At 51.0% G+C, this 26,546-nt stretch overlaps 1 protein-coding gene across 1 annotated transcript in view; it reads left to right on the forward strand.

The window, feature by feature from the left end:
• Positions 1–26,546, forward strand: part of obe (activating signal cointegrator 1 complex subunit obelus) — a 565,443-nt gene that overhangs the window by 91,948 nt on the left and 446,949 nt on the right. Inside the window, exons 11-12 of the mRNA XM_069330748.1 lie at positions 2,252–2,373; positions 16,281–16,426. Of these exons, the coding sequence (XP_069186849.1) occupies positions 2,252–2,373; positions 16,281–16,426 (268 nt within the window). The remainder of the gene's footprint in view (positions 1–2,251; positions 2,374–16,280; positions 16,427–26,546) is intronic.

A 26,546-nucleotide genomic window follows, 5' to 3' on the forward strand; every position in this document is an offset into this window, starting at 1 on the left:
TCCATAAATCAACAATCCAATAAAATATATGTGTTCATCACTCTTCTTGTCTTTTTCTTTGTCAGATTATAGGGTTTAGTGTTAGACAGCTATGCAAGGAAAATGTATTTTCTTCAATCATATTTTATGTTATTTTTAGTCATATTGTGTTCCATGTTATATATGTTTTAAAGTACAGTAAAATGTCACTCTATTGAGCATTTTAAAATATTATCCTTGATAACCATCCTAGAAATTGGAAAATTCAAGTTAATTCATTTTGATCCATTATTTATTGTAGTGCAGAGTAGAGACTTGTGTCATACTTGTGTGTGTGTTATGTAGTCTGGAGTAAGAACTGTGTAGTGATGTATGGTGTGGTTGTCCAGCAGAGGGTGTGGGAGTACCACCACTTGTGTGTGTGTTATGTAGTCTGGAGTAAGAACTGTGTAGTGATGTATGGTGTGGTTGTCTAGCAGAGGGTGTGGGAGTACCACCACTTGTGTGTGTGTTATGTAGTCTGGAGTAAGAACTGTGTAGTGATGTATGGTGTGGTTGTCCAGCAGAGGGCGTGGGAGTACCACCACTTGTGTGTGTGTTATGTAGTCTGGAGTAAGAACTGTGTAGTGATGTATGGTATGGTTGTCCAGCAGAGGGCGTGGGAGTACCACCACTTGTGTGTGTGTTATGTAGTCTGGAGTAAGAACTGTGTAGTGATGTATGGTGTGGTTGTCTAGCAGAGGGCGTGGGAGTACCACCACTTGTGTGTGTGTTATGTAGTCTGGAGTAAGAACTGTGTAGTGATGTATGGTGTGGTTGTCCAGCAGAGGGCGTGGGAGTACCACCACTTGTGTGTGTGTTATGTAGTCTGGAGTAAGAACTGTGTAGTGATGTATGGTGTGGTTGTCTAGCAGAGGGCGTGGGAGTACCACCACTTGTGTGTGTGTTATGTAGTCTGGAGTAAGAACTGTGTAGTGATGTATGGTATGGTTGTCCAGCAGAGGGCGTGGGAGTACCACCACTTGTGTGTGTGTTATGTAGTCTGGAGTAAGAACTGTGTAGTGATGTATGGTATGGTTGTCCAGCAGAGGGCGTGGGAGTACCACCACTTGTGTGTGTGTTATGTAGTCTGGAGTAAGAACTGTGTAGTGATGTATGGTGTGGTTGTCTAGCAGAGGGCGTGGGAGTACCACCACTTGTGTGTGTGTTATGTAGTCTGGAGTAAGAACTGTGTAGTGATGTATGGTGTGGTTGTCTAGCAGAGGGCGTGGGAGTACCACCACTTGTGTGTGTGTTATGTAGTCTGGAGTAAGAACTGTGTAGTGATGTATGGTGTGGTTGTCTAGCAGAGGGCGTGGGAGTTCCACCACTTGTGTGTGTGTTATGTAGTCTGGAGTAAGAACTGTGTAGTGATGTATGGTGTGGTTGTCTAGCAGAGGGCATGGGAGTACCACCACTTGTGTGTGTGTTATGTAGTCTGGAGTAAGAACTGTGTAGTGATGTATGGTATGGTTGTCCAGCAGAGGGCGTGGGAGTACCACCACTTGTGTGTGTGTTATGTAGTCTGGAGTAAGAACTGTGTAGTGATGTATGGTATGGTTGTCCAGCAGAGGGCGTGGGAGTACCACCACTTGTGTGTGTGTTATGTAGTCTGGAGTAAGAACTGTGTAGTGATGTATGGTATGGTTGTCCAGCAGAGGGTGTGGGAGTACCACCACTTGTGTGTGTGTTATGTAGTCTGGAGTAAGAACTGTGTAGTGATGTATGGTATGGTTGTCTAGCAGAGGGTGTGGGAGTACCACCACTTGTGTGTGTGTTATGTAGTCTGGAGTAAGAACTGTGTAGTGATGTATGGTATGGTTGTCCAGCAGAGGGCGTGGGAGTACCACCACTTGTGTTTAAAGCCACTGTGGCATTAATTGTTATCTTATTGCTGGTCTTATAAAAGGAGATACTTAAGTATGAAATGAAATAGTATTTTTGTCAATTTATACTAAATTATATATTGTGTATACATCCTCTTTATTGTGAATGGAGTGTGACAGTTGCAGTGTAATTCCGGGTTCCAATGATGCAACGCTCCGAATTGGCCCCACCCCAGCATGTGGCCTTAACCTGAACTCCATTACAACCAACCAACCATTTGAAGTAGATCTGGAGCATACTCCTATATTGCTACAGCACTTTGTGTTTCCTCATGCTGAAAGATTTATCTCACAGAATTATCCTTCATTCATACACACAAAAAAGTAATTACTTTCTTATTTGACAGGGAAACAGCCTTGCGTGAAGCATCTCAGGCTTACCTCTTCAAACGGTGTGATCGTGATAATGCCCCAGAAGTGAGATATCCGTACGTGTTTGACAATTATGGCAAGGCTAAGCAGGCTGCAGGTAAGATTATGGCCTCTTAGTGTCATCAAACTAATTGTGGTTCTACCTCAAGGTGATAAATTTTTCATCTGGTTCTCTAAGTGAGAGTAATTGTATCAGTTTTAACTGACCATTTCTAAGTACATTTTGTACTAATACCTTACATGTACTGTATATTCATACTGGCACAAAGTTTCTTTTTGGTGGTAACCCCTTCGGCTCCCCGGAGCTATTCCGGGTTTATTTGTATATATTAGGCAGTGGCAACAGTCAATTGATGGCGTTCTAGGCCTACCGAGGACCAGAGCCAGAACCTGGCCCCCTAAAGAGAGGCACGAGGAACAATGGCCTATAGACAGCCCTGTGTAATTGGAAGCAGTCTATGTCTGCCATCTACCAGGTCAGGCACCCAGAAAGGTTGGAATTCTAAAACAAACTACAGCTGGTTAAAAATTGCAAATCAAAAGCCAAACTAGCAAGCAAAACTCCCCTAATCAAAAACAAGCAAACAAGCATGATGCCACCACAGCCACCGCTCCGCTGTCTGCACTACCCCCTCCCCTGGAGGGGGAAGGGGAGGGGAGGGGGGTCCCAGACCTTGCACACCAGCTACCCAACCCCCAGTTCACAGACTGTTGTGTTTGGTGGCGGTTGATCGACTCTGGTTCCATCCTTTTGAGCAGTGCTGTCCACAACGGTGTTATTCTACTGTGTGGTGGTGTGCAAGCCAGGAATAACACAAGAGTACTGGGGCTGCATGCACCTTGGGCCATCTTTCCTTGGTGCTCTGTAAGTACTGCCCTTGCAGTTTAGGGTTATCATCCATAGGCCATTCAGGAGACTACCTCCGTGTGGTTCTTTTGCTGCTCGGTAATTGCCCACCCTTGGGTTTCAGCTGGAGTTGTTCTTACTCCTGTTGACCTTGGGTAGGAGATAATATCATCGCTGACTGGGGGTGCAAGGCACTGTGCAGCTGTCTGATATATACATAACGGCTGGTTCTGTTCCCTGGAGACGTTGTGCTTTTGCAAAGTTTTTCTTTTGTTTTGCCTGGTGGGGGTCTGCCTGGTGTGGCTGTTGGACCACTTGTATGATTTTGGTGGCTCCTCTGAAAGGTCCCCATGATTGCACACATCCCAGGGGCTCAGCTTTTGTTTGTTTGCTTGGTTAGCTCTGGGATAACCAGTTAGCAGTACCTTGCCTGGGCTTCCCTTAGCTGTCAGCCTAAGGGAAAGCAAGCAGAAGCCTTGGAAACCCTGGAAACCCCTATTGGGGCTCATTGGTCCAATAGAGGAGACCTTTGAGTTCCACCTCACTTCGTGTGAGTTTGAAGGTTGCTCTGTCCCCTTGACTCAGTGTGACACTCACTGTCTTTGCCTCCGCCATGCTGCCCGTTGGATTAATGACACCTTTGACCCAGAGTTCTGCCAGTGGTGTTTATTGCCTGTACTCCAATTCACTCAGTCCATAGATGTTGATATTCGGGTGCAGGCAGCTTCAGCATTGCATGCGCGGGTTTAGGTTGCTGCAATGAGCTTGGTTGGTTGCCTTTCCAGATAACTATGGCTGCCTCGCTTTGGTTATAGGAACTTGGACTTGGGGGTGTTAATCACCTCGACTTTGGTTTCGTCCGCGCCTCCTTGTCCTTTCCCTGCTGTGGTTCATGCTGCTCTTAACCCCCCCTTCCCTGCTCCTGGCTCTCAAACGTCTGAGGGTTTCGGAGTTGGGGCAGGGTTTTCTTGTAAGTGAGACTCGGGTGGCTTCGGGGACTGCCCCTTGTGGATTGGCGGCAGAGGCATTCGAGCCTGTTGCTCCTGCCGGGGCTTTTTGATCATGCCAGCGGACCCCCCCCTCATCCCTGCTTTTCCAGTCGACTCTACGTTTTCTCCAGAAGCAGAGGGTTTGGAGGACTGCTTGGCCCTGGGTCCTGACGTGGAGGATCCCAAGGCTGGGGAGAAGATGTCTTGGGGGGCCAGGGCCCCATTTGACCCCACTTGGGTGTTGATATCCTCAGCGTGGGGCTTCTTGTTACAGGGGGAGGGGTTTTCCTATCCCTTCCCCCCCCCCTCTACGAGTTTTATATAAGTTCCACTCCTCCCCGGGTTCGGTTCTGGGTTTCCTTGGGTTCCTCGGTTCCCTCCTTCCGGAGGTTTTTGGTTTTCCGCATCCCACCGAGGGAGGAACGGGAGGCCCTTGCCGCTTACCTCCTGGGAGACCCGGATTTGGGGTGTCCTTGGGTTCCTTGGTTCCCACCTTCCGGAGGTTTTTGACTTTCCGCATCCTGCCGAGGGAGGAACAGGAGGCCCTTGTGACTTACCTCCTGGGAGACCTGGATTCTGGGTTCCCTTGGGTTCCCCTGTTCCCACCTTCCGGAGGTTTTCGGCTTTCCGCATCCTGCCAAGGGAGGAGTGGGAAGTCTTTGCGGCTTACCTCATGCGAGACCCGGATTATGCCTTGATAGTGGATCCTTCTTCTTTTGAGTTTGGCTCCTCTTTTTCCTTACTGGGTGTGTTACGAGGTGCCAAGAGTCTTCCTGCCTGGCAGACTGCCCCACTTTCTTTTCATTGGGGGGGGGGGGGGGTGTAGCATGGGTTCTGTTGGACCCACACCCTTGAGTGGTGGGAGTTGACTACGGTCATTCAGGTTTATCTGGGGGGCGAGTTTAAGCACCTCAATGCGTGCTTCCTCGTGACATTGGTCAGGTGCAGTTTCACGTGCAGGTCCCCTCCCTTTTGGCGTCCCTGGTGGCCAAGGATTTTTGCGCCCGTGGGCATTTGACTTCGGTCTTGCGCTTCTTTTTCACTGCTGGGGCTGTCTTTGGAATGGCTCGAGGAGGATGTGGAGGAGCTAGGATTCGGACCTGTCTCTGGTGCACTTGCCTCAGCGGCTTGGGCGTCGGCTGCCGTGTTGAAGTTGTTTGTGCCGATTCTGAAAGAAGTAGTGTCGCTGTTCTTTGCTTCCCACCTTGGGTGCTAGCAGGTGGTGCTCGTCCACTCTTTGGAATCCACTTGGGCCCTGACACTTAGGTTTTTGTCCCCTTTTTGTCCGTTACTGTTTGCAGAGTCTGAGGTGGTGCATTCTCTGCGTGCGGCTTTGTCTAGTTGCTAGCTTATGTCGGACTTGTTGATTCTCCGGATGGAAGGGGGGAGGGGTCCTGCCCAAAAGGGTTGTGTCAGGGCTTGGGGGTCTTTCGATCATCATTAGCCAGTTGTGCCAGATTCAGGGCCGGCCCCCTCCTGCATGGCTGTTGGCGTCTGGTCAGAGCAGTGATTGCTCTGAGCGTTGGTCTGGTTCTCGTAAGGGTCGCCAGCCTTTTGGCGGTTTGCCTTGTTTATGGGGCGATGGGGGAGGAGGGGAAAGGCTCGCTCTGTTTGCTCTCGCCTGAACTCAGAATTCGTGGGCATTTCGGGTCATTTCCTTCCGGCCTGTAGTGGTGTTGGGTGGCTCCTAATCCTTTGGGGGATTCGGGGCTGGCGGGGCTGGCCTCTTCTCCTGCGCTCTGTCGGGTTATCCTGGAGTCCAGGCACATTCTAAGTCCTCCATCCCCCACCCACCCTGGAATGGGTTCGCTTGGGCGTGGTCGAAATGACGGTGTCACTCAGGTGGGTTTCCCGCCTCTTTCCAGTTCCGAAACGGGACTGTGCAGACCTGCGGTTCATTCTGGACTTCTCCCGTCTGAACCTCTGGGTCTTTTGCCCCTCCTTTCAGATGACCACTGTCCCAGGTCCGGCTGCTTTTGGAGCCGGGCGCTTGGATGGTGTCCCTGGACCTCCGGGATGTGTAGTGGCACGTCCCGATTCATCCAAGGTTCAGGGATTGGCTCGGTTATGTCGTGGGGCGACAGGCTTACCGCTTTCATTGCCTTCCATACAGCTGGCACCTCACCTTCAATCTGGCACCTTGCTTGTTCACATGCCTTATCCGGGTTGTGGTGGGACGTTTACATCTGTTAGGGGTTTGGGTTCTGGCCTACCTCAACAACTGGCTGGTGTTAGGACCCCAGCCAGTCCGTGTGTCTGCTCACCAAAGATTTGGTTCTTTCCTGGCTCGCTGGGATCAGGCTCCTGGTGAACTGGAGGAAGTCCATTTGGGTCCCTCTCAGGTTTAGTCTTGGCTGGATCTTGTGTGGGACTCTCGGACCGCTTCCTTGTCTCTCCCTCTGGTTTCTCTGCTTCGGCTGCAGTCCCGCCTTCGCTAGTTTTTGGAGAGCTTACTGGTCACCTGGCAGATGCTCGAGTGTTTGTGCGGGAGCCTGAACTTTGCCGTGATGGTCTACCTGCCGGGTTGGGTTTGGCTTCATCGGCTGCTATGGTTTCTTCTGCCTCTCTAGCGATCGCTGGGTTCAGCCTCTTGGGGGCCTTACGTCGGCTGCTGCGTCACCGGCTTCCTCTTCGGGTTTTTCGGGGATCAATGCCTTGGCGCCAACCCTAGCCCTCGCTTGATGTGTTCACAGACACGTCGTGCCTTGGCTGGGGCTTTGTGACCAGTCCTCACCATGCCAGAAGTAAGATCACAAAATACATGGAATCACAGCATTTCCACAGCCCCGGACAACATGGTTTCAAAACAGGGCGCTCTTGCCTGTCGCAGTTGCTGGACCACTATGATATGGCATTAGATGCTATGGAAGACAAACAAAACGCTGATATAATTTACACAGATTTCGCAAAAGCTTTTGATAAATGTGACCATGGTGTTATTGCACATAAAATGCGTTCAAAAGGAATTACCGGAAAAATAGGCAGATGGATCTACAATTTCCTGACCAACAGAACCCAATGTGTAATAGTCAACAAAATAAAATCCAGCCCATCAACCGTGAAGAACTCAGTCCCCCAGGGTACTGTGCTTGCTCCAGTACTTTTTCTCATCCTCATATTGGACATAGACAAGAACACAACCTATAGCACTGTATCATCCTTTGCAGATGACACTAGGATCTTCATGAGAGTAGGCAACATAGAGGACACGGCAAACCTCTAGTCAGATGTAGATCAGGTCTTTCTATGGGCTACAGAAAATAATATGGTGTTTAACGAAGATAAGTTCTAGCTCATGCGCTATGGAAAAAATGAAAATATAAAAATGGAAACCACGTACAAAACTCAGGCAAATCATAACATAGAACGAAAAGGCAATGTAAAGGATCTGGGTGTACTCATGTCGGAAGACCTTACCTTTAAAGAACACAATAAAGTAGCCATCACAACTGCAAGAAAAATGACAGGTTGGATAACAAGAACTTTTCACACTAGAGATGCTATACCGATGATGATACTTTTCAAAACGCTTGTGCTCTCTAGAGTGGAGTACTGCTGCACAATGACAGCCCCTTTCAAAACTGGAGAAATTGCTGACCTGGAGAGCGTGCAGAGATCCTTTACTGCTAGAATCCACTCAGTAAAACATCTAAACTATTGGGACCGACTAAAGAGCCTAAATCTGTACTCCCTTGAGCACAGGCGGGAGAGATACATAATAATTTACACGTGGATTGGAGGGGCTGGTCCCAAACCTGCACACAGAAATAACATCACATGAGACCAGAAGACATGGCAGGATGTACAGAATACCCCTGTTGAAAAGCAGAGATGCAACAGGTACTCTTGAGAGAGAACTCTATCAACATCAGAGGCCCGAGACTGTTCAACACGCTTCCACTACACATAAGGGGCATAACTGGCAATCCCCTCACAGTGTTCAAGAGAGAACTGGATAAGCACCTCCAAAGGATATGTGATCAACCAGGCTGTGACTCATACGTCAGGCTGCGAGCAGCCGCGTCCAACAGCCTGATTGATCAGTCCGGCAACCAGGAGGCCTGGTTGACGACTGGGCCGCGGGGACGCTAAGCCCCGGAAGCACCTCAAGGTAACCTCAAGGTAACCTCAAGGTAAGGGGCCGGCCAGGGGTGGTGGGGTCTGTCCTTCTGTTGGGTCCACAGCACGGTGTGGGAATTCGCAGTGGTGTGGATGTTGCTCTGGAGGGTTCAGGTCGCTCGTGGATCAACGATCAGGCTCCATTTGGACTGCTTCCTGGTGGTTCATTGTCTGAACTGAGGGGGTTCAATGCAGTCCTTGGCTTTTCTGAGCTGGCTGCTTCGGGTGACTCGTCTGCTGAGCTCTCGGGGTTTGGCTCTTCTGGCCGTTTACGTTCGGGGGGTATCCAGTGTCCTGGCGGACAGCCCGTCTCGGTTCATTCCCCTGTTCACGTAATGGAGGGTCGATGCCAACTCGTTCAGTTGGCTCTGCCGGACGTACGGGCTCCCAGAGGTGGACCTCTTCACGTCGGCATGGTCGAGGCATCTCCCATATTATGTGGCTCCCTTCCCCGACTGCGAGACCATCGGGGTCGATGCCTTTTGGCAAGACTGGTCGAAATGGGGTTTCCTTTACCTCTTCCGCAGAGTTCTGCTGTTGCTCCAGGTCCTGGCTCAACTGGAGACTTAACAGGGAAGAGTAGTCCTCTTGGCCCCTTGGGTGCCGGCCCAGCCTTAGTTTCAGGCACTGCTTGCTAGGTGTCTGAACACAAAAGTCTTCCCATGGCTCCGCCTCTTTCAGGAGATCTGCCCGGTCCAATACGTGGCTGGTTCGATCTTCTCCTCGAGTCTTCGCGTCTGGTCTTTTTGACTCGAGTCCATCACCATTTGTATGGTGATCAGGGGGCTTCTTTGATATTGTCCCACCTGCGTGCTTCGTCTCGGCGTTAGTATGAGGTTTTCTGGCGGTCCTTCCGTTTTTTCTCGTCCCTTCATAGGTTTACTTCGGTTTCTGGTGTGGTGGTGTTGTCCTTTCTCTTGTATTTGTTTCAGGACCATCATCTTATGCCGAATACTGTCACTTCTTACCGTGCTGTGCTGCGTTCAGGGTTGATGTTACTTTGGGTCTGTTCCACAAGTTGTCTCGTGCATTGTTTCACCTCCGGCCTGCTCATGCGTCGCCTGAGCCGTCCTGGTCTTTGGATCGGATGCACTCCTTTCTGTCTTCTCCTCGGTTTGTTGTGGCTTCATAGGTTTACTTCGGTTTCTGGTGTGGTGGTGGTGTCCTTTCTCTTGTATTTGTTTCAGGACCGTCATCTTATGCCGAATACTGTCACCTCTTACCGTGCTGTGCTGCGTTCAGGGTTGATGTTACTTTGGGTCTGTTCCACAAGTTGTCTCGTGCATTGTTTCACCTCCGGCCTGCTCATGCGCCGCCTGAGCCGTCCTGGTCTTTGGATCGGATGCACTCCTTTCTGTCTTCTCCTCGGTTTGTTGTGGCTCCTTTGGTTTAGGATTGTTTTCTAAGGCTCTTTTTCCTATTGGCATTGGCCTCTGGGGATCGGGTTAGGGAGCTTCATGCTCTCTGGCACAGGGGTTGCTGCTTATTTGGTCCTGGTGGTAGATTTGTTCGGTTACAGCCATCTCCTTCTTTTCTGGTGAAGAATGAGACTGCTGCTTTCTGGAGGGGTCCTTAGGTTATTGATGTTTGGTTGGTCAGGCCGGGGGGCATCATGTGTTGCGTCCAGTTGCGGCCCTCCACCATTATTTGTGCGTCTCGGCTTCTGTGTCCTGGGATGCGTTTTGGGTCGCTTCAAGTGACTTGAATGGACGGTCGATTTCAACTTGTTCAGTTGGCTTTCGAATTGAATACGGTTGATACGGTTTCCCTTCTTCCCTGTTCCAGGATTTGGGTCTCACAGGTCGTCCTCGGGGTTATTCGGTCTAGCCAGCCTGCAGTCTCTCCCTGTGCTCACGACGTTCGTAAGTTTGCTGCACTTGCTGTCATCTACGGTAACATGTCTTTTGGCAGACATTTGGGTGTGGAGTTTTTGGCAGTCAAACAGGGTCCCGGCTGTTTGCTACCTGGTCAGTGTTCTTGGGCCTATTTGCGCCTGTGTCACTTTGGTTTGGCGGTTGCAGCCAGTTGTCTCGACTTCGGGTTGAGGAGCGAGTGCCGACCGCCTCCCGGGTAAGTCCCTCTTGATTTTGTCTTTGGGTAAGTAGCTCTGGGGAGCTGAGAGGCTCATTCTCCAGAACACCAGTATTGAATGTAATGAAATGCCATTTTCTGGGTGAGACCCGGGGACTCCCCGGCAACCCTCCCTCCCTCTGGTCGGCATTTTTTTTACGTTTTTCTGGCGGGAGCCTTTTCGGCTTCTCGGCACTTACTGGGTTGATATGCTAATGTCAGACTTTGGCATCAGTCATGTGTATGGAGTTTTGTGGGCCTACCGGGGACCACGAGCCAGAACCTGGCCCCCTCAGAAGAGGCAAAGGGAACAATGGCATATAGAAACCCCGTGTGGTTGGAAGCATTCTGTGTCTGCCATCAACCGGGTCAGGCACCCAGAAAGGTAAGCATCCCAAAACAAACCCCTATTCTGGTGAAATTATTGCTACCACAACCCAAACAAGTCAATAAAACTCCCCCTAAAAGAAACAAGCAAATGATCATGATGTCACATCGTCGTGCCGCTGTCTGCGCAGCTCCCCTTCCCCGGGAGGGGGAAGGGGGAGCCCCAGACCCTTCACGCCGGCTATCCACCCTTCAGTTCTCAGTCTGATGCTAGAGGCAGATGACATGTGCTTGGCTCCAGCTTTTTCCAGCACTGTGCTTTGAGTGTGGTGGCTGTCTTCCAGGGGTGCGAGAGCCAGGAGTTATTCTACAGTACTTGGGCTGCATGCGCCTAGGGTTATCATTCCTAGGTGCTCTGTAAGTACTGCCCTTGGGGCTTGGGGCTGCCTTCCTCAAGTTAATTAGGACCTGCCTCAGCTAGGCCGTATTACTGCTCGATTTTTCGGCTGCCCTTTGGGTGCTTGGGGGTTTTGTTTTCCTTGTTTACTTTAGGGTAAGATGCAGTTTTCACTGGTACAGGGCGCAGGGTACTGCGCCACTAGTTGTCACTATTCACGGCGGCTGGCTCTGTTTCTTCAGGTACGTTGTCCTCTTGTGGGGTTTAGTTTTTCTTTTTGTTTTTGCCTTGTAGGGGATCTGCCTTGCTTACCCCTTATTGTACCTGATCTGTGCACGGTTCTTCTGGTGGTGCTCCCTGCTAGGGCCCCGTGAGTTTACACGTCCCTGTGGTTCAGCTTTAGAGAGTTATTTGGTAAATGAACAAATCCACAAGGGCCGTGACCAGGATTCGAACCTGCGTCCGAGAGCATCCCAGACGCTGCCTTAATTGACTGAGACGGGATGCTCTCGGATGCAGGTTCGAATCCTCGTCACGGCCCTTGTGGATTTGTTCATTTGATGCATCACGCAATTGTGATTTCTGCGTGTAGAGTTGTTTGGTAGTTTTGGACGCCAGTTAACAGTACCCTGCCTGGCTTTACCTGAGCGTGAGTCCAAGTTGGTAAACGCTCAGGACCCTGGAAAACCCCAAAGGGGCGCATGGGTCCGATGGATGTGTCCCCGGAGTCTCCCCCTCGCTGCATGCAAGTTCGAGGGTTGCTCGGTTCCCTTTACTCAGGGTAACCCTCACGGTTTTTGCCTACGTCATGCTGCCTGTTGGGTTGGTGACACTTTCGACCTAGAGTCCTGCGAGTTCTGTTGCTTGCTGGTGACTCACTTTCCCCAGTTCATGATGATCTTGTATGGGTACAGGCGGTGCAGGCATTGCATGTGCGCTTTAAGTTGTTGCAACGCACTAGGTTGGTTACTCACCCGGAAGCCCCAAGGCTGCCCCGTTTTGCCTATAGGGACCCAGACTTGGGGGTGGAGGTCGCTTCGCGCTTGGTTCAGTTCGTGCCCCTCGTCCTTTCCCTTCTGTGGTTCTTTCCGGTCCCTCCCCCCCTCCCTGCTTCCAGCTCCGAAAAGTCGTTTTGAGTCTCTGGAGATGCCCCGTCCGGTTTGGAGACAGAGGCCATAGAGTCCGATCTTCCTGGCGAAGCCTCTGGGTCTGACCAGTGGGTCCCCCTTCTGCTCGGCTTACTCAGCTACGTCGGCCTTTTCTTTAGGGGCCGGTGCTCTGGGGGATGACTTGGTCCCCGGGTACCCAGGAGGGGGATCCTGGGTCTGGGGAGGGGCCTTGGGCCCTGCTGGACCCTGCCTGGGTTTTTCTACCCTCTGAGTAGGGCTTATTGTTAAAAGGAGTGGGGTTCTCTCTCCTCCCCCTCTGCGTATGACTTGGATTTGGTGTCTGCCCCTCCCCGGGTTTGGTTCCGTGTTACCCCGGGTGTGTCGGTTCCGTCTTTCTGGAGGTTTTTGGCTTCCTGCATCCAGCTATCTGCTTTGCGGGTGGCCCTAGCAGCTTACCTCCTGCGTGACCCGGATTATGCCTCGGTGATGGATCCGTCGTCTTTCAGGTTTGGACTTCGTTCTCTTTCTGGATCCGTTACGAGGTTCCAGAGTCGTCCTGGCTGGTGGACTTTCCTGTCTTTGCTTTGGAGGCTTGGCATTCTATCCGTCGTTCCCGCATGCTTGAGTGGCGCGAGGCTTCGATGGTGGTTCATATTTTCATGGGGGGGAAGGGCGACCTTCAGCACCTCAATGAGCACTTGTTTGCCCCTGCCCTTCAGACATGGACTTGCACTTGGAGCTGCTCTGCAGCTCCATGTGCAGGTTCCCTCCTTTTTGGCTGCGCAGGTGGCTGAGGATTTGCGCACTCGGGGCCTCTTCGCTTCGGCCTTGCACTTCGTTTCCCTCTTGGAACTGTCTTCGGACTGGATTGGGAGGATGTAGGGGCGGTTTGGGCCATTCAGGGGTCCGGTGTCTTGGGCTCGGCAGCTTGCGCGTCTGCTGCCTTGTTGAAGCTGTTTGTGCTGATCTGCGGTTTTCAAGTATTACACTTCCCGGCTTGCGTGTCAACAGGCGATGCTTGCCTCCTCTCTGGAATCGGCCTGGGCCCCGGATTTTAGGATGTCTTCACCCTTTTGTCCCCTGGTTTTTGCTCCTTCAGCCGTGGTGCAGTATATTAAGGCTGCTTCGGCCAGTTGCCATCCTATGTCGAACTTGTTGGTTCTTCGGGGGTCCTTGGGGGAGGGGTGCTTTCATGGAGGGGTCATGTCAGGGTTCGGGGTTCCTAACATCGTGGTAGGCCACAGGTGCCGTTTTTGGGCTTGGCTCTGCCTTCGGACCCACCTTCGTCTGGTTGGCGCGGTGTTCGCTCACGCCTTGTTTCATGATTTGTGGGTGTTTCGGATCATTTCCTTCAGCCTGCGGTGGCATTGGGTGATTCGGGGCTGACGGGGCAGGCCTCTTCTCCTGCGCTCTGTCGAGTCTTCTTGGAGTGGGTTCGCTTGGGTGTCGTCGAAACGTCGTTGTCCCTCAGATGGGTTTCCCGTCTATTTCTGGTGTCGAAACGGGACTGTGCAGACCTGCGGTTCATTCTGGACTTGTCCCATCTGAACCCCGGTGTTCATTGCCCCTCCTTTCGGGTTACCTGTACCTCTTTTCCCCGGTTCCGATGTTGCTCCAGGTCCTGACTCGCTTAGAGACTTACCGAGGTCGAGTTGTCCTTCTGGCTCCTTGGTGCCCAGCCCAGCTTTGGTTTCAGACGCTGCTTGCTTGGTGTCCGAACCCGAGGGTCTTCCCGCAGCTCTTCCTCTTTCAGCAGATCGGTTCAGCCCTATACGAGGCTGGTTTGGTTTTCTCCTCGAGTCTTCATGTCTGGTATTTTTAACTCTGGTTTATCATTCTGCGCCCCATCTTTGTATGGTGTGCAGGTGGCTTCGTTGTTCGTCTCCCACCTGTGTGCTTCGTCTCAGAAGCTGTATGAGGTTTCCTGGCGGTCCTTCCGGTTTTTCCTATCACTGCGTCGGTGTTCTTCGGTCTCTGATAGGGTTGTTCTGTCCTTTCTCTTTTGGTTGTTTCAGGACCATCATCTTATACCGAATACTGTTGCTTCGTATCGTGCGGCGTTGGTGGAGCCGCTTCAGCTTGCTTTCAGTGTTGATGTTACTTCTGCCCCGTTTTGCAAGTTGTCTCGTGTGTTGTTTCACCTCCAGCCTGCTCATGCACCGCCTGAGCTGTCTTGGTCCTTGGACCGGGTGCTCTTGTTTCTCTCATTGCCTCAGTTTGTTGAGGCCCCTTCTGTTCAGGATTGTTTTTCTAAGGCTCTTTTCCTGTTGGCATTGGTCTCCGGGGGTCGGGTTGGGGTACTTCATGCTCTCCTTCGGCGCTGAGGTTTCTGCTCTTTCGGTCCTGGTGGTTGTTTTGTTCGCTTGCAGCCGTCTCCCTCCTTTCTGGCGAAGAATGAGACGGCTACGTTCCGGAGGGGGCCGTGGGTTGTTGATGCTTGGTTGGTCAGGCCGGGGGGGCATCATGTGTTGTGTCCGATTGCGGCTCTCCTCCGTTATTTGCGCGCCACGGCTTCTGTTGCCGGGGATACGCTCTGGGTTGATCCGGTTTTCCTTCTTCCCTGTTCCCGGGCTCGGGTCTCTCAGGTTGTCCGCAGGGTTATTAAGTGTAGCCAGCCTGCGGTTCCCCAGGTCCACGACGTTCATAAATTTGCTGCCTTGGCTTCCGTTTTTGGCAACATGTCTTGGGTAGACATTCGGTAGGGGCTTTTGGAGATCGAACAGGGTCCTGGACGCTTGCTACCTGGTGAATGTTCCTGGGCCTGGTCAGGCCTGCATTGCTTTGGGTCAGCGGTTGCAGCCAGTTGTCTCGACTTCGCGTTGAGGAATGAGGATGGACCACCGCCCGGGTAAGTCCCTGTTTTTTTCCTTATCTTTGGGTAGTTAGCTCCGGGGAGCTGACTGGGCTCCCCCAGAAAACCAGCATTGAATGTAATGAAACGCCATTTTCTGGGTGAGTCCCAGAGGCTCCCCGGCATCCCTCCCTCCCTCCGGTCAGCGGTGATTTCTCGTTTTGACATCTAGCTTAAGAACTAATAGTTGGGTCACCGACGGTGGGGTCTGGGGCTCCCCTCCTTCCCTTCCAGTGGAGGGGGGGGGGTTGCGCAAACAGCGGCGCGGCGACATGATGACTTCATGCTTGTTTGCTAATTTTCGTTTGGGGAGTTCTATCCACCTGTTTGGTCTTTGGTCGCAATAGTTTACCAGAATAGAGGTTTGTTTTGGGGCGCCTACCTTTCTGGGTGCCTATCCCGGTCGATGGCAGACATAGAATGCTCCCTATCATAAGGGGGGTCTCTATAGGCCATTGCTCCTCGTGCCTCTCTAGAGGGGGCCAGGCTCTGGCTCGTGATCCCCAGTAAGCAAGAACTCCATGCATTGACTGATGCCAGAAAGTTATACATATCCATTCAGCCTGGATAGTTACGGGAAGCCTCCGGGACTTGCTCACAAAAAGGCATTTGATTACATTCAACGTTAATTTTCTGGATAAGGTTGTTGCTCAGATTGTTTCTGCAGAAAACATTTTCCTGCATATATTTTGATGAATAATTGTTGTTTCTGGGTTGTGTTCTCTCTCGCCTCCGGGAGGGGGCAGAACTGGTTGGGTAGGGATCTCGTCAGTTGTTGGTCGAAATATGTCCTCAGATAGGTCAGATTCCCGGGCCATTAGCACTTACTGAGGAGGCTTCCTCCTCTGGTCAACATTGTAGTCACACATCGTAGAAGACTGGTTCATAGAACCAGTCTTCTACTCGTAGAAGGGTTTTGTAGAAGGATTGAGGATGTACTGTTGGCAGACCAACAGTACATCCCAGAAAAAAGCATTACATTCAATGTTGGGTTTATTTTTAACCAGGGAAAGTATTCAGTAATGTATTGCATGAAGATTGTAAAAGTAACTGACCAAGTGGCTATCAATGTACAGTACTGTACAGTAATTATTAAAATGATAATGGCGAAAATGACATAAATTAAACATTTTGTTGAGAAACTTATGAAGATAAATACACCAAGTCCTGAATAAAACCAAAAAACATTTGTATGTTATGTTCAGAAGCCCATTTTTTATTTATTTAAGTGGGATTGATAATTGTATTCTAAATATTGCACAGCCAATTTAAGTGTGCTATATTTGTGTTGGCAGGTTACATCGCAGGAATGAAAATGGCATTACCAGAGGGTTTCACACGAACTGTTGACAACATTAAAGAGGAGGTCGAGATACCTGTATCTGATCCTGCACCTCCAGAAGTTGGAGGAAAACTCTTCCCTGTTAGTGATCTAGATAAGGTAAGTTATAGCATCCTAGACATATATATTTGGCTTGCAAAAAGTACAGTAATATTTTGTCTTGGACTGTTATCCAGACTCCGGGGGTTTTGAAAGTCTCTTGGCAGCTCGTTAACTGGTCGATGTTCCTTGTCCCTTTCAAACTTGTGTTACCATGATTTCCATCCTGGGGCCAGATTCACGAAGCAGTTACGCAACATGTATCTCTTTCCTCAATCTTTGACAGCTTTGGTTACATTTATTATACAGTTTACAAGCATGAAAACTTCCCAATCAACTATTTTTATTGTTATAAACAGCCACCTGGTGCTTTGGAGCTCATTATCTGTTTAATAATTGTAAACAAAGCCGCCGAAAATTGAGAAAAGATGTACAGGTTCTTAAGTGTTTGCATAACTGCTTCATGGATGTGGCCCCTGGTCTCTCCCCTTTGCTGGTTTGATATTTAGTTCTTTTCTTCCCCCTTCCCCCCTGGTGTGTCCTATTTTCTCTTTACTGTGGTTAGCTGCTGTGAGGCACTGTTTGACCACTCAAGAAAACCAGCATTAAATGTAATGTAATGTGCCTCTTTCTGGGGGGAGGGGGATGCCTTAGTGGCTCTGTGGACCCTCCTCTCCCTTACGGGGTGAGAATAGCTTGAGCTACCTCATCCCTTTGTGTGTATTTTACCTCAATAAACTTATTTCAATTTCCTCTCCCTGCTAGGTGCACCAGTGGTTTTCCTTAGGCTCTAGACTGATGATTGTTGACATGGGGAGAGCTGGCAGGATAATTTTCATGAAGAGTTCTCTGATTGTGTCTATGGCACCACCTACATTCTTCACTGGCTTGGTTCTGCATTTCCTACTGTAACGTTTGCTCCATTGTGTTTTTTTACTGTACAAATTTGGGACCTAGCCTTTCAGTACTTTCCATGTATATATTATAAGTTAACTCTCATATCCTTTCCAGAGAGCACATTTTGAGAGATTTGAGATAGTCCCAATAATTTTTGTACGTATTATGTCTACAGGTTCTGTGTTTGTTCAGTGTTCCCTCTATTTCAGCAGTCTTTCCTCCTCTGAAAGGGGAAGCGAGTATCGAGCAGATTCAATGCGTGAACAGCACTGGCGATTTGAATAGTATGAGCATTGTGATGGGACCCTAGATTTAGGGTTCTCATAATCCATCCTATTACAGTGCATCCTCACTCTTAACGAACCCCGCTCTAGCGAATTCCCGGAAAATCCGAACAAATTGAATTCGGTACTAAATGTTCAGTGGAACATACAAATGTTCGATTAAGCGAGGATTGTTCGTCCAAGCGATCACCGAGACCGAGCTGTCATAGTTGATGACAACCACTGTCATCAACTATGATTCACCAAAGTGTAAACAGTTGTACAGTATTATATTTTGCTTACTCATTGTTTCCAGTGAGAAATGGTTGAAGGATGATAAAATGGTGTCAGGGGAAGCAGGGAGTGTCAGGGGAGGCAGGTGGTGTCAGGGGAGGCAGGTGGTGTCAGGTGGTGTCAGGTGAGGCAGGTCATGTCAGGTGGTGTCAGAGGAGGCAGATGTGTCAGGTGTTGTCAGGGGAGGCATATGGTGTCAGGTGTTGTCAGGGGAGGCAGGTGGTGTCAGGGGATTCAGGTGGTATCAGGGGAGGCAGGTGGTGTCAGGGGATTCAGGTGGTATCAGGGGAGGCAGGTGGTGTCAGGGGATTCAGGTGGTATCAGGGGAGGCAGGTGGTGTCAGATGTTGTCAGGGGAGGGAGGTGGTGTCAGGTGTTGTCAGGGGAGGCAGGTGGTGTCAGGTGTTGTCAGGGGAGGCAAGTGGTGTCAGGTAGTGTCAGGGGAGGCAGGTGGTGTCATGTGGTGTCAGGGGAAGCAGATGGTGTCAGGTGTTGTCAGGGGAGGCAGGTGGTGTCAGGCGTTGTCAGGGGAGGCAGGTGGTATCAGGGGAGGCAGGTGGTGTCAGATGTTGTCAGGGGAGGGAGGTGGTGTCAGGTGTTGTCAGGGGAGGCAGGTTGTGTCAGGTGTTGTCAGGGGAGGCAAGTGGTGTCAGGTAGTGTCAGGGGATGCAGGTGGTGTCAGGGGAGGCAGGTGGTGTCAGGTGGTGTCAGGGGAGGCAGGTGATGTCAGGGGAGGCAGGTGATGTCAGGTGGTGTCAGGGGAGGCAAGTGGTGTCAGGTAGTGTCAGGGGAGGCAGGTGGTGTCATGTGGTGTCAGGGGAAGCAGATGGTGTCAGGTGTTGTCAGGGGAGGCAGGTGGTGTCAGGGGATTCAGGTGGTGTCAGGTGGTATCAGGGGAGGCAGGTGGTGTCAGATGTTGTCAGGGGAGGGAGGTGGTGTCAGGTGTTGTCAGGGGAGGCAGGTTGTGTCAGGTGTTGTCAGGGGAGGCAAGTGGTGTCAGGTAGTGTCAGGGGATGCAGGTGGTGTCAGGGGAGGCAGGTGGTGTCAGGTGGTGTCAGGGGAGGCAGGTGATGTCAGGTGGTGTCAGGGGAGGCAGGTGGTGTTGGGTGTTGTCAGGGGAGGCAAGTTTGTCAGGGGAGGCAGGTGGTGTCAGATAGTGTCAGGGGAGGCAGGTGGTGTCAGGGGAGGCAGGTGATGTCAGGTGTTGTCAGGGGAGGCAGGTGGTGTCATGTGGTGTCAGGGGAGGCAGATAGTGTCAGGTGTTGTCAGGGGAGGCAGGTGGTGTCAGGGGATTCAGGTGGTGTCAGGTGGTATCAGGGGAGGCAGGTGGTGTCAGGTGTTGTCAGGGGAGGGAGGTGGTGTCAGGTGTTATCAGGGGAGGCATGTGGTGTTGGGTGTTGTCAGGGGAGGCAAGTGGTGTCAGGGGAGGCAGGTGGTGTCAGGGGAGGCAGGTGGTGTCAGGGGAGGCAGGTGGTGTCAGGAGAGACAGGTGGTGTCAGGTGGTGTCAGGGGAGGCAGGTGGTGTTGGGTGTTGTCAGGGGAGGCAAGTGGTGTCAGGGGAGGCAGGTGGCATCAGGGGAGGCAGGTGGTGTTGGGTGTTGTCAGGGGAGGCAAGTGGTTTCAGGGGAGGCAGGTGGTGTCAGGGGAGGCAGGTGGTGTCAGGGAGGCAGTTGGTGTCAGGGGAGGCAGGTGGGGTCTGGTGTTATCAGGGGAGACATGTGGTGTCAGGGAAGGTAGGTGGTGTCCGGTGGTGTCAGGTGGTGTCAGGGGAGGCAGGTGGTGTCAGGGAGGCAGTTGGTGTCAGGGGAGGCAGGTGGGGTCTGGTGTTATCAGGGGAGACATGTGGTGTCAGGGGAGGCAGGTGGTGTCAGTGGAGGTAGGTGGTGTCCGGTGGTGTCAGGGGAGGCAGGTGGTGTCAGGGAGGCAGTTGGTGTCAGGGGAGGCAGGTGGTGTCAGGGAGGCAGTTGGTGTCAGGGGAGGCAGGTGGGGTCTGGTGTTATCAGGGGAGACATGTGGTGTCAGGGAAGGCAGGTGGTGTCAGTGGAGGTAGGTGGTGTCCGGTGGTGTCAGGGGAGGCAGGTGGTGTCAGGGAGGCAGTTGGTGTCAGGGGAGGCAGGTGGGGTCTGTTGTTATCAGGGGAGACATGTGGTGTCAGGGGAGGCAGGTGGTGTCAGTGGAGGTAGGTGGTGTCCGGTGGTGTCAGGTGGTGTCAGGGGAAGCAGGTTAGTTCACTCACTGTCTGCTTTTCACCAAATTAGGAGAGAAAATGTAACCATCTCAGTGGCTTGTAACACATCTCTTTATCATATTCCATAGTCAAAATGAAGAATTCATAATAAATGGTGGCATCAGTAGTGAGGGGATGTATTAGAGAGGGGGGGGGTGGAGCTATCCCAGGCTGATATGCTAATGTCAGACTTTGGCATCAGTCAAGTATATGGAGTTCTTAGGCCTACCGGGGACCACGGCCTGAACCGGGCCCCCTCAGAGAGGCAAGGGGAACATTTCTATAGGGAAGGGCCTATAGAAATCCCCATGTGGTTGGAAGCATTCTATGTCTGCCATCGACCGGATCAGGCACCCAGAAAGGTAAGCGCCCCAAAACAAACCCCTATTCTGGTTAAAATTGCTACCAAAAGCCGAACTAGTGGATAGAACTTACCAGTCTCTGTGGTGTAGTGGTAAGACACTTGCCTGACGTTCCACGAGCGCTTTGTCATGGGTTCGTATCCTGGCCGGGGAGGATTTACTGGGCGCAAATCCTTAACTGTAGCCTCTGTTTAACTCAACAGTAAAATGGGTACTTGGTTGTAACAACGATTCTTCGCGGTGGGGGTCGTATTCCAGGGACCTGCCCGAAACGCTACGCGTACTAGTGGCTGTACAAGAATGTAACAACTCTTGTATATATCTCAAAAAACTCCCCAACAGAAAATTAGCAAACTAGTATGACGTCGCACGTTGCCGCGCCGCTGTCTGTGCAGCTCCTCCCTCTCCGGGAGGGGGAAGGGGGAGCTCAGACCCCTCATGCTGGCTACCCACACCTCAGTTCTTGAGGCTGATGCTATAGGCAGATGTCGTGTGCTCTGGCTCCAGTGTCTTTACAGCACTGTGCTTCGTGTGTGGTTGTTTCCAGGGGTGCGAGAGTCAGGAGTTATCTTCAGTACACCGTACTCGGGCTGCATGCGCCTAGGGCTACCTTCTCTAGGTGCCCAATAAGTACAGGGGTACCTCGGTTTAAGAGAGTAATCCGTTCCTGGAGACGGCTCGTAACCTGAAAACTTGTAACCCGAAGCTAATTTTCCCATAAGAATTAATGGGAAATGAATTAATCCGTACCAGACTACCCAAAAACCTCACTTCAAACTAAATTTTATACCTAATTCAACTAAATCTACACTACAAAACTATGTTCAAGTTATTACTTACTATTGCTGATGAATGCTGTAGGCATATGGAAGATGGTGAGGAGGGGGTAGGAGGAGAGGAGTTACTGTTTGGAAGGGGAGTCCCCTTCCATTATAACATCAGGCAGTGAGGACCTCTCAGGGGTGCATTCTCTGGCACGTTTTGCCTACATACCACTAGGTCCTGGTTGTGGCTCACTGCTCGATGATCTCACAACAAACCTGTCCATGGAAGCTTGTTTTTCCCTTCTGCACAAGATGTCTCTAGAGTAAGGCATCACATTGTCATTGAAAAGATTAATGCAACAGCTTATTACAGCTTTCTCTGGGTGAGTCTTTTCAATAAAAGTTTGCATTTCTTCCCACATCTGACACCACTTCTTAATGTCTGCAGAAGGGACATTCGCTACTGCCTCATCCTCCTCCACTGGAGAAACATCCTCAGCTGGGTCTTCTTGCTGTTCCTTTTGAAGGGCTTGGAGTTCTTCAGTGGTCAGTTCTTCGTTGTTCTTCCACCAACTCCTCCACATCATCACCATCCAATTCCAAGCCCATTTGCCAGCCCAGAGTAACAGTTTCCTCAACAATAGGCGCATCATTTACAGGCTCAAACCCCTGAAAGTCTAGTTCTGTCACACATTCAGGCCACAATTTTCTCCAGCCAGAGATCAGGGTTCTTTGAGTCACTTCTTGCCAGGCTTTGTCAACGAGTTTTAACCCTTTAACTGCGCAACGCGCCTGCAGGCCCAGGCTTCAGGTGCGCAACGCGCCTCTGGGTGTTTTTATTTTTCACGTTCCATTCAAAACTCCCACGGCTACATGGGGTTCACATCAGCTTCCTCAGGGCTCTTGTAAACAGACGCCATCTTTAAAAAAAATCATGGTCCACATTGCAATAACTATGATTTGGAGGAGTAATGTTGGTGAATACAATGTTGGAGGAGTGAGGGAGGGCTGGCTGGGTGTGGCTGCTCTCACTCGCGGTGTTCTGAATGTGTTGATGGTGAATGTATATAGTTTGTGACAGTGTATAGTCTGTAAATAGATTGTATATATACATAAATTAGCATGATACATGGTAAATATGTGCAACATATGTGTACACAAGTGTCATGCACATAACACAGTGTCTTCGGACAGTACGGATGTTTTACTGCCATAATATAGTGTACGTGTTCATTATACATAGGATTAGCATGTAAAAACAATTAAAATGTATTTGGAACAGTGGGCAAAAAATGTGCAAAAATATGTTCGCGGCAACTCTCGTGCCCCGCCCCGGGCGCCCCACTGGCCCCGAGAGCATACTGCTCTGGCGCATGGGGAATTATGATGTCACGGCCCACCTTTCGGACCCCATAGAAGCCAAAGTAAGTACAATTTCGAACTTGCGTTGCTATACCCATATACAGGGAGGGGTTTTTGACACTTTCCGAAGAAAAAATAATTTTTTCCCAAGGTTTCATTTCCTGCGCACTGGGGGGGGGGTCATATTTATAGGCTGCGCAGTTAAAGGGTTAAAGAACTACAAATGTTAAAATGGTGTTTCCAGAACTCTTTGAGGGTGAGATTTGTGACTTCAGTCACTTTAAAACATTTCCGGAAAAGTGCCCATTCATAAAGTTTCTTAAAATTCGCTATGATTTTCTGGTCCATAGGCTGAATTAGAGGAGTGGTGTTAGGAGGAAGGAACTTTACTGTGAGAAATTTATTGTATCTGTGCAACAATTCATCTTCCAAGCCTGGAGGATGAGCAGGAGCATTGTCGAGGAGATGCAAGGCCTTGAGTGGCAAATGTTTCTCATGCAGATATTTTTCTATGGCAGGGCACACCACTTCATTCACCCACTCCGAAAATATAATCCTAGTCACCCATGCTTTATTATTAGCCTTCCACATCACACACATTTGATTTTTCTGCACTTTATACTGTTTGAAAACCCTTGGATTTTCAGAATGATAAACTAGCAAGGGTTTAATTTTCAAATTGCCACTTGCATTTGAACACAGCACAAGTGTAAACCTATCTTTCATAGGCTTGTGTCCAGGCAATGCTTTTTCCTCCTTGGTAATGTATGTCTTCTTAGGCAATCTTTTCCAGAACAGCCCTGTTTCATCACAATTAAACACCTGTTGCGGTAGGTAGCCCTCAGCCTCTGCAAACTCTTTAAATTCTTCCATAAATTTCTAAGCGGCTGGTTTGTCTGAGCTGGCAGCCTCCCCATGCCTCACAACACTATGAGTACCGCTTCTTTTTCTAAATTTCTCAAACCATCCCCTGCTTGCCTTAAAGTCTTTCTCTGCACTCGTTCCAAAGGTTTTCTTTACAAGGTCTTCATGCAATACCCTGACTTTCTCACAAATGATGGTCTCCGAAACACTATCACCCACTAACTCCTTGTTGTGTATCCAAATTAATAACAACTTTTCCACTTCCTCAAGTATTTGTGGTCTTTGTTTCGTGATTGTTCTTACGCCTTTTGCCACTTTGGTACTCATAATGTCCTTTTTCTTGGAAAGTATAGTGCATATCGTTGACGTGGATTTGTTGTACTGTACTGCCTACAAAGTTCAACAACACGTGCACCATTTTCATGCTTCCGAATGATCTCTTGCTTTTCTTCTATTGTTATCCTCACATGCGATTTCTTGCCTTGAACCTTACCACTGGCTTTCTTGGGACCCATTGCGATGTATATTATAACAAATTTTATGCTCAAATCGCAAAAACTCTGAAAATAAACGGTAAATCATTGTGAAGAATTCAGGTGGGATAGTCACTGGGCGCAAGGCACTGGATACTGAGCGGCGATCACTGTGCCACCACGTGCTAGATTGGCCCGTACCCGTATCAACAAACTGGTATCCTGAGGCAACCCTCGTAACCCGATACAAATTTTCCGAGCAAATCCTGCTCGTAACCCGAAAAACTCGTAACCAGGGCACTCGTAATCTGAGGTACCACTGTACTGCCCTTGGGGCTTGGAGCCACCTTCCACAGGCTCCTTGGGATCTGCCTCTGCTGGACCATTCTACCGTTCTGTTTTCGGCCACTCGTTGGGATCTTGGGTGTTCTGTTATCCCTTGTTACCTGCTGGTAAGAGGCAGTTTGCACTGGTAGGGGCGCAGGGTGCTGCGCAGCTTCGTTTTTCCAGACATAGCGGCCGGCTCTGTTCCTTGGGGTTCGTTGTCCTCTTGCGGGGTTTTGTTTTTCTTTTTCTTTTTGCCTTATTATTCTGGTTCTGCCCTATTATTCCACTGGTGTTTGCCCTTCCACGGTTCTCCTCGGTGGTGCTCCCTGCTAGGGCCTCGTGAGTGTACACATTCCCTGGGGTTCATCTCTAGAAGTTTACTTGGTAGTTTTGGGTGCCAGTTAGCTGTACCCTGCCTGGGACTACCTGAGCGTGAGTCCTATTATGGTAAACGCTCAGGACCTTGGGAATTCCCTGGGGGCGCGTGGGTCCGATGGATGTGACCCCGGAGTCCCCACTTGCTTCGTGTGAGTTTGAGGGGTTGCTCGGTCCCCTTGTCTTGGGGTGACCCTCATTGTTTTTGCCTCCGCCACGCTGCCTGTTGGGTCGGTGACACTTTCGACCCAGAATCCTGTGAATGGTGCTACTTGCTAGTGACTCAATTTACCCAATGCTCTGATGATTCTCTTTGGGTACACGTGGCGCAAGTGTTGCAAGCTAGGTTTCGTCTGTTGCAACGCGCTCGGTTGGTTGCTCACCCAGATGCCCCGGGGCTGCCCCGCTTTGCTTTTCGACACCCAGACTTGGGGGGTGGGGGTCACTTTGATCCTGGTTTAGTCCACACCTCCTCGTCCTTCCCCTCCTGTTGTTCATTCTGGTCACCACCCCCCCCCCCCCCCTGCTTCCGGCCCCGAAACGTCTGAGGGTTTCGGAGTCAAGGCAGCGGTTCCTTGATCTCGAGACTCGGGCAGCTTCAGGGGATGCCCCTCCTGGGGGAGGGGGGGCAGGGCAGCGGAGGCTTTCGATTTTTGTCTCCCAGCCGAAGCTTCTGGGTCTGACCAGTGGGCGCTCTTCCTTCCGGCTTCTGCGACTACGCCGTCCTTGTCTTGTGGGGTCGATTCTTGGGGAGATGACTCGGCCCCAGGTCCTGCTGTGGAGGACCTAGGGGCTGGGGAGGGGCTGACTTGGGGGCCCCGCTGGACCCCGCCTGGGTTTTTCTTCCCTCTGAGCGGGGCTTACTGCTACAAGGAGCGGGATTTTCTTTTCCCCCCTCTGCGTACGAGTTGGATTTGGTGTCGGCCCCCTATCGGGTTCGGTTCCATGTTCCCCCGGGTGTGTTGGTTCAGTCTTTCCGGAGGTTTTCGGCTTATCGCATCCAACCTAGTGTGGTGCGAGCGGCCCTTGCAGCATACCTCCCCGCGTGACTCGGATTATGCCTCGGAGATGGATCCCTCAGAATTCAGGTTTGGGACTTTGTTCCCTTTCTGGCTCCGTTATGAGGTTCCAGAGTCTTCCTGGCTAGCAGACTGCCCCTTGTTTGTTCAGGATGCCTGGCATTCCTTCTGTTATTCCAGCACGCTGGAGTGGCAGGAAGCTTCCACGGTGGTTCAGGTTTTCCTGGGGAGACGATTTTGAGTACCTGAACAAGTGCTTGTTTGCCCCTGCCCTTCCACGTGATGTTGGCGTTGTTCAGCTCCATGTGCAGGTTTCCTCCCTTTCGGCTGCGCTTGTTGCGGAAGACTTGTGCGCCCGGGGCCTTTTGGCTTTGGCCTTGCGGTTCTTTTCCCTCCTGGAGCTGTCCTCAGAGTGGCTCATGGAGGATGGGCACTTGGGTCTGTTCAGGGGTCCGGCGCCTTGTCCTCGGCGGCTCGTTCGTCGGCGGCCTTGTTGAAGCTTTTCGCGCCGATTTTGCGGGATGCGGTTTCCCTGTTCTATGCTTCCTGGCTCCGTGTGGCGGCAGGCGGTGCTGTGTTCCTCTGGAATCTGCTTGGGCTCTGGCTCTTAGGTTGTCGTCGCCTTTTTGTGCTCTTCTGTTTGAGGCATCTGCCATGGTGCCGTTCATCCAGGCTGTTTCGTCTGTTTGTCGTCTAATGTTGGATTTGCTGGTTCTCCGGGGGTCCCGGGGGGGTCTTCCCGGAGGGGTCATGCCAGGGCTCGGGGTTCCTCTTGTCGTGGTAGGCCACTGGTGTCAGGTTCGGGTTCGGCTCCTTCTTCGGACCCGCCCTTGTCTGGTCGGCGTGGTGTTCGCTCTGCGCGGGGTTCTGGGTCTCGTAAGGGGTGCCGGCCCTTTTGCTGTTCCCCCATTGACGGGGCGATGGGGGGAAGGCTTGCGCTGTTCGCTCACTCCT

The sequence above is a fragment of the Procambarus clarkii genome, chromosome 24 (assembly GCF_040958095.1).
Source record: "Procambarus clarkii isolate CNS0578487 chromosome 24, FALCON_Pclarkii_2.0, whole genome shotgun sequence".
Classification (NCBI taxonomy): domain Eukaryota; kingdom Metazoa; phylum Arthropoda; class Malacostraca; order Decapoda; family Cambaridae; genus Procambarus; species Procambarus clarkii.